At 43.5% G+C, this 17,956-nt stretch overlaps 1 protein-coding gene across 1 annotated transcript in view; it reads left to right on the top strand.

Annotated features, from left to right (window-relative positions):
- The window catches only part of LOC311146033 (EMILIN-1-A-like), a 64,217-nt gene extending 46,511 nt beyond the window's left edge, over positions 1-17,706 (top strand). Inside the window, exons 5-8 of the mRNA XM_084182474.1 lie at positions 6,931-7,056; positions 7,903-7,920; positions 8,593-8,727; positions 14,194-17,706. Coding sequence (XP_084038600.1) covers positions 6,931-7,056; positions 7,903-7,920; positions 8,593-8,727; positions 14,194-14,516 — 602 coding nt within the window. The 3' untranslated portion in view covers positions 14,517-17,706. The remainder of the gene's footprint in view (positions 1-6,930; positions 7,057-7,902; positions 7,921-8,592; positions 8,728-14,193) is intronic.
- The last annotated feature ends 250 nt before the right edge of the window (positions 17,707-17,956 follow it).

Raw genomic sequence — 17,956 nt, forward strand, 5'->3', positions numbered from 1 at the left:
GGATGTTATTTCAAAGCCAAACACAACAAAATGGACAGCGCTTTCTAAGGTGATGATTAATTCAAAGCATTTAAGATGTTGTATGTAGAACACCCATACGCCACAGGAGGTTGGTGGCACCTTAATTGGGGAAAATGGGCTCGTGGTAATGACTGGAGCGGAATTAGTGGAATGGTATCAAAAACATCAAACACATGTTTCCAGGTGTTTGATGCCATTCAATTTGCTCCATTCCAGCCATTATTACAGTGGCTTGCAAAAGTATTCACCCCCCTTGGCATTTTTCCTATTTTGTTGCCTTACAACCTGGAATTAAAATTGATTTTTTTGGGGCTTGTATCATTTGATTTACATAACATACCTACCACTTAGAATATGCAAAAAAATAAGACCCAAAAAAAGAACTTGAGCGTGCATAACCCCCCCCCCCCCCCCAAAGTAAATAATTTGTAGAGCCACCTTTTGCAGCAATTACAGCTGCAAGTCTCTTGGGGTATGTCTCTATAAACTTGGCTCATCTAGCCACTGGGATTTTTGCCCATTCTTCAAGGAAAAACTGCTCCAGCTCCTTTAAGTTGGATGGGTTCCTTTAAGTCATACCACAGATTCTCAATTGGATTGAGGTCTGGGCATTGACTAGGCCATTCCAAGACATTTAAATGTTTCCCCTTAAACCACTCAAGTGTTGCTTTAGCAGTATGCATAGGGTCATTGTCCTGCTGGAAGGTGAACCTCCGTCCCAGTCTCAAATCTCTAGAAGACTGAAACAGGTTTCCCTCAAGAATTTCCCTTTCCTTCAATTGTGACCAGTTTCCCAGTCCCTGCCAATGAAAAACATCCCCACAGCATGATGCTGCCACCACCATGCTTCACTGTGGGGATGGTGTTCTCAGGGTGATGAGAGGTGCTGGGTTTGCGCCAGACATAGCGTTTTCCTTGATGGCCAAAAAGCTCCCACATGCCTCCCACATGCCTTTTGGCGAACACCAAACGTGTTTGCTTATTTTTTTCTTTAAGAAATTGCTTTTTTCTGGCCACTCTTCCGTAAAGCCCAGCTCTGTGGAGTGTACGGCTTAAAGTGGTCCGATCGACAGATACTCCAATCTCTGCTGTGGAGCTTTGCAGCTCCTTCAGGGTTATCTTTGGTCTCTTTGTTGCCTCTCTGATTAATGCCCTCCTTGCCTGGGCCGTGAGTTTTGGTGAGCGGCCCTCTTGGCAGGTTTGTTGTGGTGCCATAGAAGGTTTACTGTTAGACTATTCCAGGTATTCCTTAAAGAGGTAGGGTTTCAAGTGTCTCCAGAAGGTGGTCAGTGACTCCGCTATCCTGGCGTCGTGGGTGAGCTTGTTACACCATTGGGGTGCCAGAGCAGCGAATAGCTTTGACTGGGCTGAGCGGGAACTGTGCTTATGTAGAGGTAGGGGGGCTAGCAGGCCAGAGGTGGATGAACGTAGTGCCCTCGTTTGGGTGTAGGGTCTGATCAGAGCATGAAGGTAAGGAGGTGCCGTTCCCCTCACAGCTCCATAGGCAAGCACCATGGTTTTGTAGTAGATGCGAGCTTCAACTGGAAGCTAGTGGAGTGTGCGGAGGAGCGGGGTGACATGAGAGAACTTGGGAAGGTTGAACACCAGATGGGCTGCAGTGTTCTGGATAAGTTGTAGGGGTTTAATGGCACAGGCAGAGAGCCCAGCCAACAGCAAGTTACAGTAATCCAGACGGGAGATGACAAGTGCCTGGATTAGGACCTGTGCCGCTTTCTGTGTAAGGTAGGGTCGTACTCTGCGAAAGTTGTAGAGCATGAACCTGCAGGATCGGGTCACCGCTTTGATGTTAGCGGAGAACGACAGGGTGTTGTCCAGGGTCACGCCAAGGTTCTTTGCACTCTGGGAGGAGGACACAATGGAGTTGTCAACTGTGATGGCGAGATCATGGAGCGGGCAGTCCTTCCCCGGGAGGAAGAGCAGCTCTGTCTTGCCGAGGTTCAGCTTGAGGTGGTGATCCGACATCCACACTGATATGTCTGCCAGACATGCAGAGATGCGATTCGCCACCTGGTTATCAGAAGGGGGAAAGGAGAAAATTAATTGTGTGTCGTCTGCGTAGCAATGATAGGAGAGACCATGTGAGGATATGACAGAGCCAAGTGACTTGGTGTATAGAGAGAATAGGAGAGGGCCTAGAACTGAGCCCTGGGGGACACCAGTGGTGATAGAATGTGGTGCGGAGACAGATTCTCGTCATGCCACCTGGTAGGAGCAACCTGTCAGGTAGGACGCAATCCAAGAGTGAGCAGCGCCGGAGATGCCCAACTCGGAGAGGGTGGATAGGAGGATCTGATTGTTCACAGTATCAAAGGCAGCAGATAGGTCTAGAAGGATAAGAGCAGAGGAGAGAGAGTTAGCTTTAGCAGTGCGGAGAGCCTCCATGACACAGAGAAGAGCAGACTCAGTTGAATGACCAGTCTTGAAACCTGACTGGTTTGGATCAAGAAGATCATTCTAAGAGAGATAGCAGGAGAGTTCAAGAGTTTTGGAGAGAAAAGAAAGAAGGGATACTGGTCTGTAGTTGTTGACATCAGAAGGATCGAGTGTAGGTTTTTTGAGGAGGGGTGCAACTCTCGCTCTCTTGAAGATGGAAGGGACATAGCCAGCGGTCAAGGATGAGTTGATGAGCGAGGTGAGGTAAGGGAGAAGGTCTCCGGAAATGGTCTGGAGAAGAGAGGAGGGGATAGGGTCAAGCGGGCAGGTTGTTGGGCGGCCAGCCGTCACAAGTTGCAAGATTTCATCTGGAGAGAGAGGGGAGAAAGAAGTCAAAGCATAGGGTAAGGCAGTGTGAGCAGGACCAGCGATGTCATTTGACTTAATAAATGAGGATCGGATGTCGTTAACCTTCTTTTCAAAATGGTTGACGAAGAGAGTGGTAGAAAGTGGCTTTAGCAGCAGAAACAGAGGAAGACAATGTAGAGAGGAGGGAGTGAAAAGATGACAGGTCCGCAGGGAGTCTAGTTTCCCTCCATTTCCACTCGGCTGCCCAGAGCCCTGTTCTGTGAGCTCGCAATGAGTCGTCAAGCCACGGAACAGGTGGGGAGGACCGAGCCGGCTGGGAGGAAAGGGGACATAGAGAGTCAAAAGATGCAGAAAGGGAGGAGAGGAGGGTTGAGGAGGCAGCATCAGGAGATCGGAGGGAGAAGAATTTAACAGAGGGAAGAGATGATAGGATGGAAGAGGAGAGAGTAGCGGGAGATAGAGATTAGAAGGTTGCGATGGCACATTACCATCTGAGTAGGGGCAGAGTGAGTAGTGTTGGAGGAGAGCGAGAGAGAAAAGGATACAAAGTAGTGGTCGGAGACTTGGAGGGGAGTTGCAGTGAGATTAGTAGAAGAACAGCATCTAGTAAAGATGAGGTCAAGCGTATTGCCTGCTTTGTGAGTAGGGGGGGACGGTGAGAGGGTGAGGTCAAAAGAGGAAAGGAGTGGAAAGAAGGAGGCAGAGAGAAATGAGTCAAAGGCAGACGTAGGGAGGTTAAAGTCACCCAGAACTGTGAGGGGTGAGCCATCCTCAGGAAAGGAACTTATCAAGGCGTCAAGCTCATTGATGAACTCTCCAAGGGAACCTGGAGGGCGATAAATTATAAGGATGTTAAGCTTGAATGGGCTAGTGACTGTGACAGCATGGAATTCAAATGAGGAGATAGACAGATGGGTCAGGGGGAAAAGAGAGAATGTCCACTTGGGAGAGATGAGGATTCCTGTGCCACCGCCGCGCTGACCAGATGCTCTCGGAGTATGCAAGACCACATGATCAGACGAGGAAAGAGCAGTAGGAGTAGCAGTGTTTGTGTGGTAATCACACAAACACTGTGTGATTACCACACAGTGTGGTAATCCATGTTTCCGTCAGCGCCAAGAAGTCGAGGGACTGGAGGGTAGCACAGGCTGAGATGAACTCTGCCTTGTTGGCCGCAGAACGGCAGTTCCAGAGGCTGCCGGAGACCTGGAACTCCACGTGGGTCGTGCGCGCAGGGACCACCAGATTAGAGTGGCAGCAGCCATGCGGTGTGAAGCGTTTGTATGGCCTGTGCAGAGAGGAGAGAACAGGGATAGACAGACACATAGTTGACAGGCTACAGAAAAGGCTACAATAATGCAAAAGAGATCAGAATAAAATTAACTATACATCTGAGGAAGCGAGAGAGCGGGACCTCCCTCACTTACCTTTCACTGAAACACTCAAATATAACTCTCCCAACTTCCACTTTAGAAATTATAATTGTTGTAAACTACAGCGGTTCAATGTTTCTAGGAGTAGACTCTAACTTAGTTTATTCAGCTAGCTAACTTGGTACAGTATTCTTCCGTGAAAACCGCCCAGGGCACCATATCTTATGACACCATAGCTAACTAGCATGCTAGCATCCAATAACACACTGTTTAGCACCAATACTTGGTTACAACAAACTACCAATAGTGTGTTAACACACTAAACAGATCATTCGTGTCCGTGTCTAGTTCCTTTCATAACGCAAAAATAATTTGTTTGCGTTGCAAAATTCTCATTGACTAAAATGATATTGTATTTAGTTGCTACAGTACTGCTAGCTGGTAGTGTTGGCTAGCTAGCAATGGCTGCGGTGTTGACTTTGTTTGAAAAAATGGCATCGCTGCGAACGAATGTAGCTGGCTAAAATGATATTGTATTTAGTTGCTACAGTACTGTTAGCTGGTAGTGTTAGCTAGCTAGCAATGGCTGCAGTGTTGACTTTGTTTGAAAAACGGCGTTGCTGCAAACGAATGTAGCTGGCTAAAATGATATTGTATTTAGTTGCTACAGTACTGCTAGCTGGTAGTGTTGGCTAGCTAGCAATGGCTGCGGTGTTGACTTTGTTTGAAAAAACGGCGTCACTGCGAACGAATGTAGCTGGCTAGCTAACCTCGATAGTTTCTCTATATTACACCTTTATCTTTGATACAAAGACAACTATGTAGCTAGCTAACATTACACTAATCAAATCGTTCCATTGTAATGTAATGTGTCATATTACCTGCGGAGCGAAGTACAGCATGACTACTCACTCCAGGAGCCATCCATCCCCTCCACTGCCATACGCATATATGAGCCCAAGCCCCCTCCCCCCCCCCCCAAAAAAACGGAATTAAAATAATGATTGTGCCGTTATACAATACATAGCCTAATAGTCTACCGCATTTTACTCACGGCAGAAAAACATTTAAAAAAACATAGATTTAAGATGTCTTTGGGATATAATTGGTCCAGCCTATACTCCAAAATTAAACACATTCTTGCAATCACCTTTAAGTGTGGACTGTATTATTATGCATACTGGATGGACTGGTTATCTTATGCTAAGCTCCAAACTATCTATCCATGCATTTGGGAGAGAACGTATAGGCCTATGTAATGTTGGTTCATTGATTGTGCAGGGCGGCTTGCAGAGTTAGCCTACAATTATAGTGAATTTGTATTTTATTTCGAATAGCCTAGTATTAGGGCATTTTATATATTTTCTCTCCTTCATTCCTTTCTCGAACGCGCAGAGATTGGGGCTGTCAACGGTTTAATTAAATATGTTTATTTGTGAAAACATGCTACTATTGATGTTCTCGAATAGATTTCACTTGGTTTCCCAAATTAAGCACTGGGTATCTTAAGATATGGCATATAGAAGCATACCAGATGGACATAATGAAAATGATCAGAGGAAGTTCAGGAGTAAAAACAAACAAAATATAATTATTGACTGTGTCCATAAAATGTATATAGTATGTATAAGCATGAAGTAGAGGCCTAAGCATTGTTGTTCACTAGTTTACTCCAATTAGGGAAGGGATGGTGGGGTTGGAAAGTAATAAAGGGAAATATATATATTTTTAAGGATATGGATGTATATATATATGTATGTATATGCGTATATGTATGTATGTATGTATGTGTATGTATGTGTATATATATATATATATATATATATATATATATATGCGAGAAGAAGAAAAAAACATATGGGGGATTGGAAGTGATGCAGACAGTTACATTGATGGAAGTTACAATCTATCTGCAATAAAAACCAAACAACAAAAATCCACCCAAAGAGGTATTTTTTTTAGAAGTAATAGCTAGTGATTACAGGCTGTTGTGAAATGGTAGAACCTGCTGTAGCCAACTAGCCCGCCATGTGCTTTTTCTCCTTGACCAAAACATGATGATGTTCTATTTTTAGCTGATATGGGAATGAATACACAAGCAGCATATCAAACTGGGATAATGATTTAGGTTACACCGGAAAGTATAAGAATATATGCCAGGCCATATCTTTTATAATAAATCTGATTATTTCATATGGAGATGTGGGAAACTAAAAAGACTAGCTTGCTATGTTTTTAGTCAGGCTAAAGCTAGCTAGTCAGGCTGCCACCTAGCTACAAGGGACGGCGACTCTATCTTACTTTCACAAAATGAAAAGACAAAAAAATTAAATGTTGCTATCGCACCCTTGTGAATGGGAGTGGGACCGGCGAGGATATTACGTTACCAAAAGGTGTCCGCTACTCCAAAAATCCCACTCCTCCTACGTGCACGCACACATGTAGATCAACGGAGTGAAGCGTGTAGTAACCTTTAGTCAGGAAAAATAGGTTGTTGACAAGTATTTTTCGTCATAGTTATTGTTGACAAAATTAACACTGAATGGCACAGATACAAAGATGAGTCCTCTATTTATGTGGGTGGAATTAAATTACATAATTTTGAATGAGAAAACTCATCCACTGTATTGTTAACACTGTCTGGGATTTGTTCTATGTCCCGTGTCCAATAACAGGCCGCCTTTGTGTCAACACTGATTATTTCAGTTCAATATATGTAAATTATGAAAGTTACATGTATTCATATTGTTGTCATTGCCTCCCACCACCCCAGGTCTGACTGGTCCTCCAGGTCCCTCTGGGGAAAGAGGGCTCCCAGGGTTTCCCGGCCCCAAGGGGTCCCAAGGCAGGGACGGACCTCCGGGCAGGCAGGGAGAGAACGGGCCCAGAGGACCACCAGGTAACAGGAACCATATAAGCCCTTTATAATCAAATCAAATCAAATTTTATTTGCCACATGCGCCGAATACAACAGGTGTAGACATTACCGTGAAATGCTTACTTACAGCCCTTAACCAACAATGCATTAATTTTTTTATTTAAAAAGTACAATAAAACAACAACAAAATAGTGTTGAGAAAAAAAGAGCAGAAGTAAAATAAAATAACAGTAGGGAGACTATATACAGGGGGGTACCGGTGCAGAGTCAATGTGTGGGGGCACCGGCTAGTTGAGGTAGTTGAGGTAATATGTACATGTGGGTAGAGTTAAAGTGACTATGCATAAATAATTAACAGAGTAGCAGCAGCGTAAAAAGATGGGGTGGGGGTGGGGGGGCACTGCAAATAGTCCGGGTAGCCATGACTAGCTGTTCAGGAGTCTTATGGCTTGGGGGTAGAAGCTGTTGAGAAGCCTTTTGGACCTAGACTTGGCACTCCGGTACCGCTTGCTGTGCGGTAGCAGAGAGAACAGTCTATGACTAGGGTGGCTGGAGTCTTTGACAATTTTGAGGGCCTTCCTCTGACACCGCCTGGTATAGAGGTCCTGGATGGCAGGAAGCTTGGCCCCAGTGATGTACTGGGCCGTACGCACTACCCTCTGTAATCAGTGTTAATGCCTCAGGAAATGCTATATGTTGATGTTTGACATCATATCAAATCACAATTTATTGCAAGTCCATTTAACAAAGTCACAACACACTTGACATAAATAAAAAATAATAATGAATACTTAAAAACAAACATGGTTGAACGGTTTGAATTGGTCCAACTACTGAACTCGTCTCTTCCTCTCTTCTTCATTCCAGGCCTCAAAGGTGAACAAGGTATGTTTATGTTTGTTTTATCATCGCATTTGAGTCCTACTGTTGCAATGTGCTAATGCCCTTAACAGTGATGTGTGTTTCACCCCATTACATACATAACATGAGTGTTGCTGAGGGTCGATAACACTCAGGGTGAATGGGGTTTGGTGTGAATGTGTGTAGGAGTCACTGTAGAGGTCAGAGGTCAGCGTTAGGCCAATGAGAACATGAATCATTTGAGGCAGCCAGGTGATGTGCACATACTGGTTCCTGGGTAAGCTTGAGGGCAACATGTGGTGATTGTGAGATAAATTATGCGGCTATTAGCTTAGTGTGTGTGTGTGCATGTGTGTGTATGTGTGTGTTGTCCCTGTGAACCTAGAGTTTTTTACCCCTATTTGTTTTGTGATGTAACATTCCCATCACAAAGGCAGTATAGCTGCGTCTGATCTACAGTAGATTAGCCTATTACAGGAAAACATTCCAAGGGCCGTAACGGTCTTTAATAAACATCTTTCTCGCTATGTTCCCTACACATTGTTTACTTTGCCATTTTGTACTGTAATGAACCGTGAAAATAGATTTCCTCATGTTAGAACAATGAAATATCATATATGGTTTAGATAATAATCATGCTCTCCCTCCACTCCTGTTGGGTTATTTTCTGAGACCTTGATGTGATTTTGCCCACAGGTATGCCAGGTGCTGATGCCAACGTGCCCAAGCTCTCCTTCTCTGCAGCTCTCACCTACCCCATGCTCAACGCTGGCACCATCGTCTTCGACAAGATCTTTGTCAACGAGGGAGAGTTCTATGACCCACGGACAGGTACTGAATAGAAAGGCGTTGTTGTTTTTTGGGTTGAAGAAGTATACACAAACATGATCAGTGCATACTACTGATACCAATGTATACTGTTAGTTCAATCTACATGTGAAGCAGTGGAGGCTCCTCAGAGGAGGAAGGTTAAACATTAAAATAGTGAAACACAACGAGTGGCGCAGTGGTCTGCATCGCAGTGCTAGCTGTGCCATTAGAGATCCTGGTTCGAATCCAGGCTCTGTTGTAGCCGGCCGCGACCGGGAGACCCATGGGGCGGCGCACAATTGGCCCAGCGTCGTCCAGGGTAGGGGAGGGAATGGCCGGCAGGGATGTTGGTAGAGCATGGCGTTTTCAACGCCAGGGTTGTGGGTTCGATTCCCACGGGGGGCCAGTATGAAAAAAATTGATATTGTATGCACTCACTAACTGTAAGTTGCTCTGGATAAGAGCGTCTGCTAAATGACTAAAATGTAAAAAAGTTATCCTTTTTAGATAAAACTATACTAAATATATTCACGTCACCAAATAACTGATTTAAACTCACTGTTTTGCAATGAAGGTCTACAGTAGCCTCAACAGCACCCTCTAGGCTAGCACCATAGTGTAGACGGAGGACAGCTATTTTCTGTCCTCTGGGTACATTGACTTCAATACAAAACCTAGGAGGCTCATGGTTCTCACCCCCTTCCATAGACTTACACAGTAATTATGGTGACTTCCGGAGGACTTCCTCCAACATTTCAGAGCTTTTGCAGCATGAACTGACATGTTGTCCATCCAATTAAAGGATCAGAGAATGAGTCTAGTACTGAAAGCATAAGCTATAGCTAGCTAGCATTGCAGTGCATAAGGTGTTTTGAGTAGTTGACTCAAAGAGAAAGACAATAGTTGAACAATTTTGAACAAATGAATTTCTTCAAAAGTTAAGGAAAAGCATTAGAGAGAGAGAGAGAAATCTTTGTATTTTTTTCTTCTTCTTGGCTTACCTTTCGCTTACTTAGCTAATGCAGCTAATTAAGCCTACTCAACAACCTGACTCAAACAGAGAGGAATACTATTTATGTTAGCCAGCTGGCTAAGGCTATCCAATACTGCAACTCTTCGAAGTCAAGGTAAGCTTTCGGTTTTATTAATTTATTGCCTCCGGGGACCGCCGGTGTAGCTGCTAAACTGATTGCTGTACACTGTACTGCATGAATGTACACATGGATTGGATTGTGCATTTACTAACGTGTTAGTTCTAGTTTGTTGAGTATGACGTTAATATAGCGTGGAACCCCGTATTATCGGCATATTCAACAGCATTTAAGAAATATATTACCTTCAACAGTGCTATCTTGTGATCAAGCCATCAATGTTATGTGATTATTGGTGTCGTAAAAATGTTAGCTAACGGGTTAGCAATTAGCATGTTTGACATTTCAGTGGAAATACTACTATTATCAGCTTTTTGATAAGCAGTTTAGCAAATAAATACATCCCGTATTATCGGCATACGGTCCCCAGTTATTGGCCACCTTACTATTTTGTTCAATTACAAGATATATCCGTTTAATTTTGTTCAAAAAAGAGACACCAACCACGTAGTGTTTACTAGATAGTTGACTAGTTGGCTAGCCTTCCGGTAAAAAATAATGACTTGCCTGTCAACTTTTCATTGCGTAGCCTGGTGCGCCCTCCTGTGGACTCTTAAAAAATGGTTCTTCACCAACATATTCAGTGTTGTAACCAAATAATGTCTCATAATTTCTTTTACAGATTAATCTTATGTTTTGAGAAATTAGATAACAGTTGAATACTAAAATATGAGTATTAATAATTTACATCAAATAACATTTTAATTTCAGTTATGTGCATTGACATAAACAATGAAAACACTGTTGGAGTTTGTGTTGCAGAGGTGCACTTGGAAAGTAAAGGAAGAAATACACAAGATGGGTTGAATAAATATATATATTATATTTTAGTCATTAATTTTTTTGTACAAATAAATAATTTCATATGAACACAAACAAAACAAACAATTAAATCTCGACCTCCATCCCTATATTGTCATAAAAATCACAATCAAAATCCAGCTCCACCGCTACCTCTGGATCCCACTTTACACACCTGCAGTGGAACCAGTGCTGGCAGAAGTCACAGCACACCCATGGCACCTCGGATCTACACTCCTGAGGGGAGCTTGCAGGCGGATCATGCTCCCCGCAGCGAAAACAGCAGGTGGTGTCTTCTTTTATAAAAAAATAAAATAAGAATAAAAATTGATTAATATGGTTTTGCAAAATGTAGAAGTTCTTCAACAACAATAGTAATTGATACAACTGAGAGAGAGGGAAAAAACAAATTATGAAGTACCTGAGAGTGGTGCCATGGGTGACATGACAGACGTGACCGGTGGAGCTTTTCTCTTCCTTTTCTGTGCTGCAGTTTGATAAAAAGTAGTGTTATACAGAGCATGTTGCATGAAAACCCTTTTCAACTTTTTTACATCAATACCTCTGGAGGAAGCTGCAGAGGTTTTGGAGCAGGTGGAGATGACTTGAGGGCTGGTGCTATGGACTGTAGATATGTAAAGAGAGATTTCTTTTAGTTTACATTGCTGTTTTATAAAACAGATAACAAACAGTGATTTTTTCGTAATTTAACATGTGTTTACCTGTGGAGGTGGCGGTATTCAAATTGCAGGAGGCAGGGACACCAGACGAGGCTGCTATGGTGGTGTGACCAGGGGAGACGGAGGAGGCAGTTGGTCCAGAGGAGGCCGTGTTGGTGGTGACAGACAGGGGGGGTGGTGTGCATCGTGGTGGTGGTGGACAAAACCGCCGACGATGGCTTGGAGGAGCTGGTGTTTGTAATAGTGGGGTTGAGGGGCCGACGATGGTGTGGCCAGGAGAGTAGGCACGTGGCCTTCTTCTGCAGCTGGGGACTCCGGCGGCTCCTACAGGTGTTGCACACTGGGAGGCACTGGCAGTGGTGATGCAGCTGTCAGGAGTGGTTCCAGCAGGGAGTCCAGCAGAGGCAATGGCATCAATGGTCTCATCCATGGCAGCCCTCTCCTGTGCCCTCTGTGTTCTGAGGGCTGCCCGACGCTCTTTCTCCTCTGCCTCGGCCCTCTCCTTCTCACCCCTCTCCTGCCACTGGCGCGTGTATTCCTCCCCGGTGAGGCATGTGGCGACCACAGGGAGTCTTCTGTATCGGTCCAGCCGATACTTCAGTACAGTAAGGATGTGCCCCAGGTCCTTTGCCAACTGGAGCAGGGGCTGGGACTGGAGCAGGGGCTGAGGGTCCTCCTGTGGTCCAGGAGAGGCGGTGGTGGGACCCGGTAGGATCAAAAGGGAAGATGCCACACTTCTTAAACCCTTCCACCACATAGCGCATGTCCTTGCATCGCTAGTATGGGTAGCGGAATACTCTGGCAAATTCTGATTTGTTTACCATGTAGGAGTGGCCAAAATGGCTAAGGTCTCCAGCTACCTTGGAAGGGGAACCCATGGCTGGCGCAGTAGATACAGTACTGCACTAGATAATTTTCATCCTCTGGTGCAAGCAATGTGGGTGGTCCACTGCGACAACCATGGGTCACCCAGCTGCTCAGCCTGTCCGCCAGGGTCTGCCGAGGTACACCATGCACCTTGGTAGATAAGAAAAGAAAACTGTTACTAGCTGATAAAATTCACATACACATGGTAATCTCCTAAAAACAAAAGATGCCCAACCTTGGCAGCCTGGCGGATAGCCATCCCTGCCCCGCAGTCCTCCATGGCATGGAACATGTCCACCTCACTCCACTGCTTCCTCTTGACTTTCTCCATGCTGTGGTGGTAAATACATTTAGCTAAATAACTTGGCATACTATACACATTTTAGAAAGATAACTCAATCTGAATATGTATAAACATTTACATTTCAAAGCTAAGGCATTGAAAGGTGATGAAAGTTTTCACAATAACTGAAAGTATACCCACGTTTTTTGTTTGATGTTATCTGTAATGAAAATTAGTGTCCCAATTAGTTTAATATTGATGCGTACATTGTAACATTTGACTAAATACTGCCTCTATGTAGCTGTTGTAAGATGAAACATAGCCAACAGTGATAGGTGTCAAAAGGTTAATGGTTCAAAGTTCCAAATACATTTTTGCAGATTGTGCAAAACGCCTCCGTCAGAGGACTTCAATTTTGATACGGTAAAGCTTGACAACATTCAGCTGTTTTCGTGATATGTATTATCTAACGCTTACAATTTATTTCTTTTTTGCTGTCTTAGCAGTTCTATCAACATTTAGCAACTAAGCTAGCAACATTAGAAAATCCGTTAGCTATATTTCAGAGGTAAGAAGTTGGATATTAAATGATGCGTGGTCTGTCGCGCAGTCGAATTTTACCATATGCAGCGTGTCCCACAAAATGTGTACATATATAACTTTTTTGAAAACTTTCAAAACCTAACTTAATTTACATAAATTGCACTGAAAATCGGTGGTCAGCTAGCTAGAAGGGTGTCTTTAGTGGCAAAACATACCGTTATTTTCCAGTCCATTTAAATGTTGAGCTCGAGGTGATTTAGTCCTCCAACCGCTAGAGAGTGTCCGAAGTTAGTGGGTGTCCGATGTTGGGGGAAAATTAGCTAGTGACAACGATGTGGGCTGTGTAGCGGTTATGGTATGAAGGTTGGCTTGGAGAGGTTTTTGCACTTGGTCACAGACAGCTGTTGTGTTGTGCACTGAAGTCCACAAGCAAAAGGAAAAGGTGAGAGGAGGAGAGCGGGTAGATGCGAGAAGGAATTATACAACAAGCAAAGTGATTATGCTGTATGTGCGGGTGATCAGGGGTGTATTCACTCCACCAATTCTGTTGCAAAATGTTTCTTGAACGGAAGCAAACTGAATGAAATGGGGAGGGACCTACCTGAATTTGTTCAATAGAAACTCTCGATTTAGTTGCAAAACGTTCCCGTTTTGCAACTGTTGGGACTAATGATTACACCCCAGATCAGCTAGATGCAGGCAAGAGTGTGTAAGGCAGTATTGAATGTGCCACTGTCTGTCACCTTGATTACTCAAATTTGTCTCTCGACCTGTGCGCCTACGTTATGAACGTTCATTTGTAGACTAGGTTGTAGCAACCTCATGATGAGTATAGGGCAAATTCGAGTATCATGTAGTAGCCTAAACCTATCGATGTTACATTGAGCTGGGTGAATGAAATATGAATGACAGTCGTCCAATATGCTGTAATAGAAATAAGAAAAATGGTCCTCCCTAATCTTAAACGGCACTGACTGTAAACATTAACCTCATAGTTACAATGTACAGTAAGTAGCTAGTTAGTTACATCATTGTTTTAGTTCATGTAGAATGAGCTAACTGTCAAACCAAGTCATAACCCTGAACAGGCAACTGTTATTGCTTACAATATCAGTGGATTATGCTAAACTAACTCTAACCTTTCCCTCTCTGTGTTTCCCAGGCGTTTTCACAGCGCCCATTGATGGGCGCTACTTCTTCAGCGCCATCCTGACGGGCCACAGGAACGAGAAGATCGAGGCGGTGCTGTCCAAGTCCAACTACGGTATGGCCCGCGTAGACTCCGGGGGATACCAGCCAGAGGGCCTGGAGAACAAGCCGGTGGCCGAGGCCAAGATCACCCCCGGCTCCCTGGCCGTGTTCAACATCATCCTGCCCCTCCAGGCTGGAGACACAGTCTGCATTGACCTGGTCATGGGCAAGCTGGCCCACTCTGTAGAGCCTCTCACCATTTTCAATGGAATGCTGCTGTACGAACAGATGTGACAGCATCCCCTAGGCTCTCAAGCTGGAACATGAGCGAGGGAGAGGAAGGGAGGGAGGAAAGAGGAAAGTGAGAAAGAAGAGAGGGGTAGGGGTTGGTCCCCTCCGGAGCCGTTTAGACTCACGGTTTTATTTGACAACCGCTTTTGAAAGCAAAACGACGGTTCCAGAGAATGAGGTTAGAATGACTTTATATCGACTTGTGAAACATGGGAATGAAAGAGAACTAGAAGACGACGACGACAGAAAAGTTTTGTGTTTCACCCTCCGCGTGTCATTCCTGGCCCTCTGATGTTGTGAGACCTGATGAACTGCTTGAACAAACATAGGATATACTATAGACTGAGCAGCAGCAGACAGAGATGTTTAGCTTACCCAGCATTTGGAGAAGTGTTTTCACACCGAATTTGTACTACTGCAGGATTTTTATATGGTTATTGGAGTCTCCGTCTCCTTATTACTCACTCCAGGCATGGGGTTCGGAGTACAGTAGTCCTTCGTGCACTAATACCGACCATAAGGTCTCCTTGACATCCCACGTACCCCTTTGCTGCAAAGTGTTTCCCTGCCATAGAGCCAGACCCATAGTCAAGGTCTGAGGTTAACCTGAAGTACAGAATGTGTAGTCTAGGGGAAAGAACAAGGAATGAGAAATTCATTGCTTGATTTTCTCTAGCTGTTTTCTATTGAGATGAATTCACACATTTTGTGAATGTTTTTATATTACCGTGCACTTTTCTATCTCCTTGTATGTGTGTTCTGGTCTTTATACCCTGTAATGCCTTTGGCCCAGTGATCCAAAGTTTGTCTGTGTGGATATTATTTTAAAGCTTCAGTACCTTATACTGATGGTTCCCAAAACATTTTCTGTGCCGTCCGTGACCTACCTAAAGCCTTCAGAAATGTCTGTGATGCTCCAGGTGAATGAAAGAATGTTCCTAGCTCAAAGTCCAGCCTTAAGCCACAACCAAGTAGGAATTTACCTCAACCAGAGGGAAACGCTGCCTTATACTACAGTACTGTAGGACCAGATGGGCCATAGCCCCTTTATTACATCAGTAGGGTTGCAAAAATCTGCAACATTTCCCCAAATTCCCAGGTTTTCCAGAAATCCTAGTTGGAAGATATCGGATGTCCTTCTTGTTCCCTCTTGATTCCAGGAATCTTCTAACCAGGATTTCTAGAAACGTTTTTTGCAACAAATGAGATGACTCAACACATTATGACACAAGTGTGACAAAATGAAAGTCTGAAAGCCTTGGGGAAACTATCTGGCTTCGCAGAGATAAAACGAGTCGGGAGGGAGTTTTTTCCTACCCCTTCCCCCTTGAACCCCACTCTCTATTCCCCCCTCAGGCACACGATGTGTTGAATAGCTGCCAAGGGCAACAAGAAATTAGCGTTCCAATCCAATGGCCCAGTGATACATACAGAGCAGCAGCTACAGGCCCTCCTATGGCCAATGTGATACACAGCAGACCAGTGTTTCCCAACCCGTCCTAGGTTCCCCCCAACTATTCCACGTATGATCTATTCCAACACTAGCACATCTGATACATACCAGATGCGATGTAGCAGGCAACGATATCAGAACAGCATCAGGACGTTATTAGCCACTGCATTAGGGTGGTAGGCTATTGGAGCATGTGTTTATGTGTTCTTTGCTTGGAAATTCAGCTTACAGATCATCAAATCAGACCTGGATTCAAATAATGATTATTTGTTATTTAAATACTTATTTTCTGTGTATTTTAATATTTTCTAATAACATGGCCTGAATCAACTACTTCTATTGGAAGTATTTGAAAGTATTTTCAAATAATTTCCTAAAAAGCCTACTATTTGAAATAACTTTCAAATACTATTTTCAAATACCTGGGTTAAATGCATGGGAGTATATTTGAGTCACTGGCCATGTCCGAATACCCATACTTGCGTCCTAAATTGTAGGCCATTTGAGTATGCGGAAAAATTCAGTTTAATAGTATGCAACATTTCGAAAATCAAGTATGGTTTAAATGCCAGGATGTTATACTCATTTCTGCTCTTCATCTAGTAGAATTCGATGCACACTTTTCCACAATACATTGGTAGAGGTGGGCTGCGAGTGATAGGCCCTAGTTCTCTTCAGTAGCCAGACAACAAAACTAGACTACTTAATTGGGCAGATGCCGAATAGCGAAGCTTCTGCGGTGGTGTTCAAATGTAGTGTAAGTAGTTTTTGTTCTCCTTCAAATTAATTATCACGAGTATTGCTACATCTTTTTTTTTTTACCCAAGGTATATTTCTGTTTTCGTATTGAAAAGTGTTTCTTGTTCTTTTGGCCTTCGTCAGAGCTTTTAAACTAAATACTAAACCATCTTTTGATTTTTTTAATGTGTCGGCACCGGGGACTCGGGATGTTGCTGCGTTATTGATGTCATGTTAATCTGGCCTTTTGATTTGAATTTATGGATTGTTTTAGTTTTGTAGGCTAGGTTACCTATTTAATTATTTAATTTATGGGTCAAGCCTTAGCAGTCATTCTGATCTCGTTCCCAATGATCAGTCCTTTAGTTTATTATGTTGCTGTCCAGCGGTTCTGAAATGTGCGATGCACCCAACCGTCCACGTTTTTCTGTGCAATAGCCTTTTGATTTGAACATCTGAAAAGTTTTGGTGTGTGTACTAGGCTATTTGATTTAATTTATATATGTTACAGCACTTTGGTTTCAGTACTAAATATGTTGATATGGAACCAAATTATCTGTTTCTGTCTTCAGTCCTTTTTAAATAGGATAGAGGGGCTATATGGGCTGCGGTATAGGTCGAATGTGATAGTCTGCCTATAACCAGCCTGAGTAAGCCTGTAACTCCATTCCTATTTTATTCAGAGTTTAGAGAAATTAATCAATTTGGAAATGCGCTATTATCAGGCTTGTTAATGCGATAAGTCTATTGAAAAAATCCACCCTCCAGCTTCTCAGCCAGTTAGGAGCCGCTACTGCGTTGCGGCCGTGGCATACTTTTTACTAAACGGTATGTGCTAAATAGTATGCAGTTTAAGTATGTAGTACGCTAGGATGGGTATTCAGACACAGCCAGTGTATTTGAGAATGTTCAAATATGTGCCAATACTTTCCAAGTGTATTTGGAAATACATTCCAATATTCAACTACTTGTCTTTTCAAATAAAACATATCTGAACACTTACTTCGAAATGTATGTGAAAGTAATTGAGACATTTGAAATAGTATTTGAACCTAGAACTGGATCAAATGGATACCAACATGTTTGGCAGAGATGTACACCATTACAATCAAATACATGGGGTTTTATAAAAAAATATATATCACTATTGGAAGATGCTGTATTTAGTTGAGAAGCTGCTATCTTGCTCCCCTGTGCCTTTGAGTATTTCTCCACTGGCTCCTATCTGACCTCTGTGCCTGTTATTGCTAAA

Source organism: Coregonus lavaretus, assembly GCF_964263955.1.
Source record: "Coregonus lavaretus genome assembly, chromosome: 18".
Lineage (NCBI taxonomy): Eukaryota > Metazoa > Chordata > Actinopteri > Salmoniformes > Salmonidae > Coregonus > Coregonus lavaretus.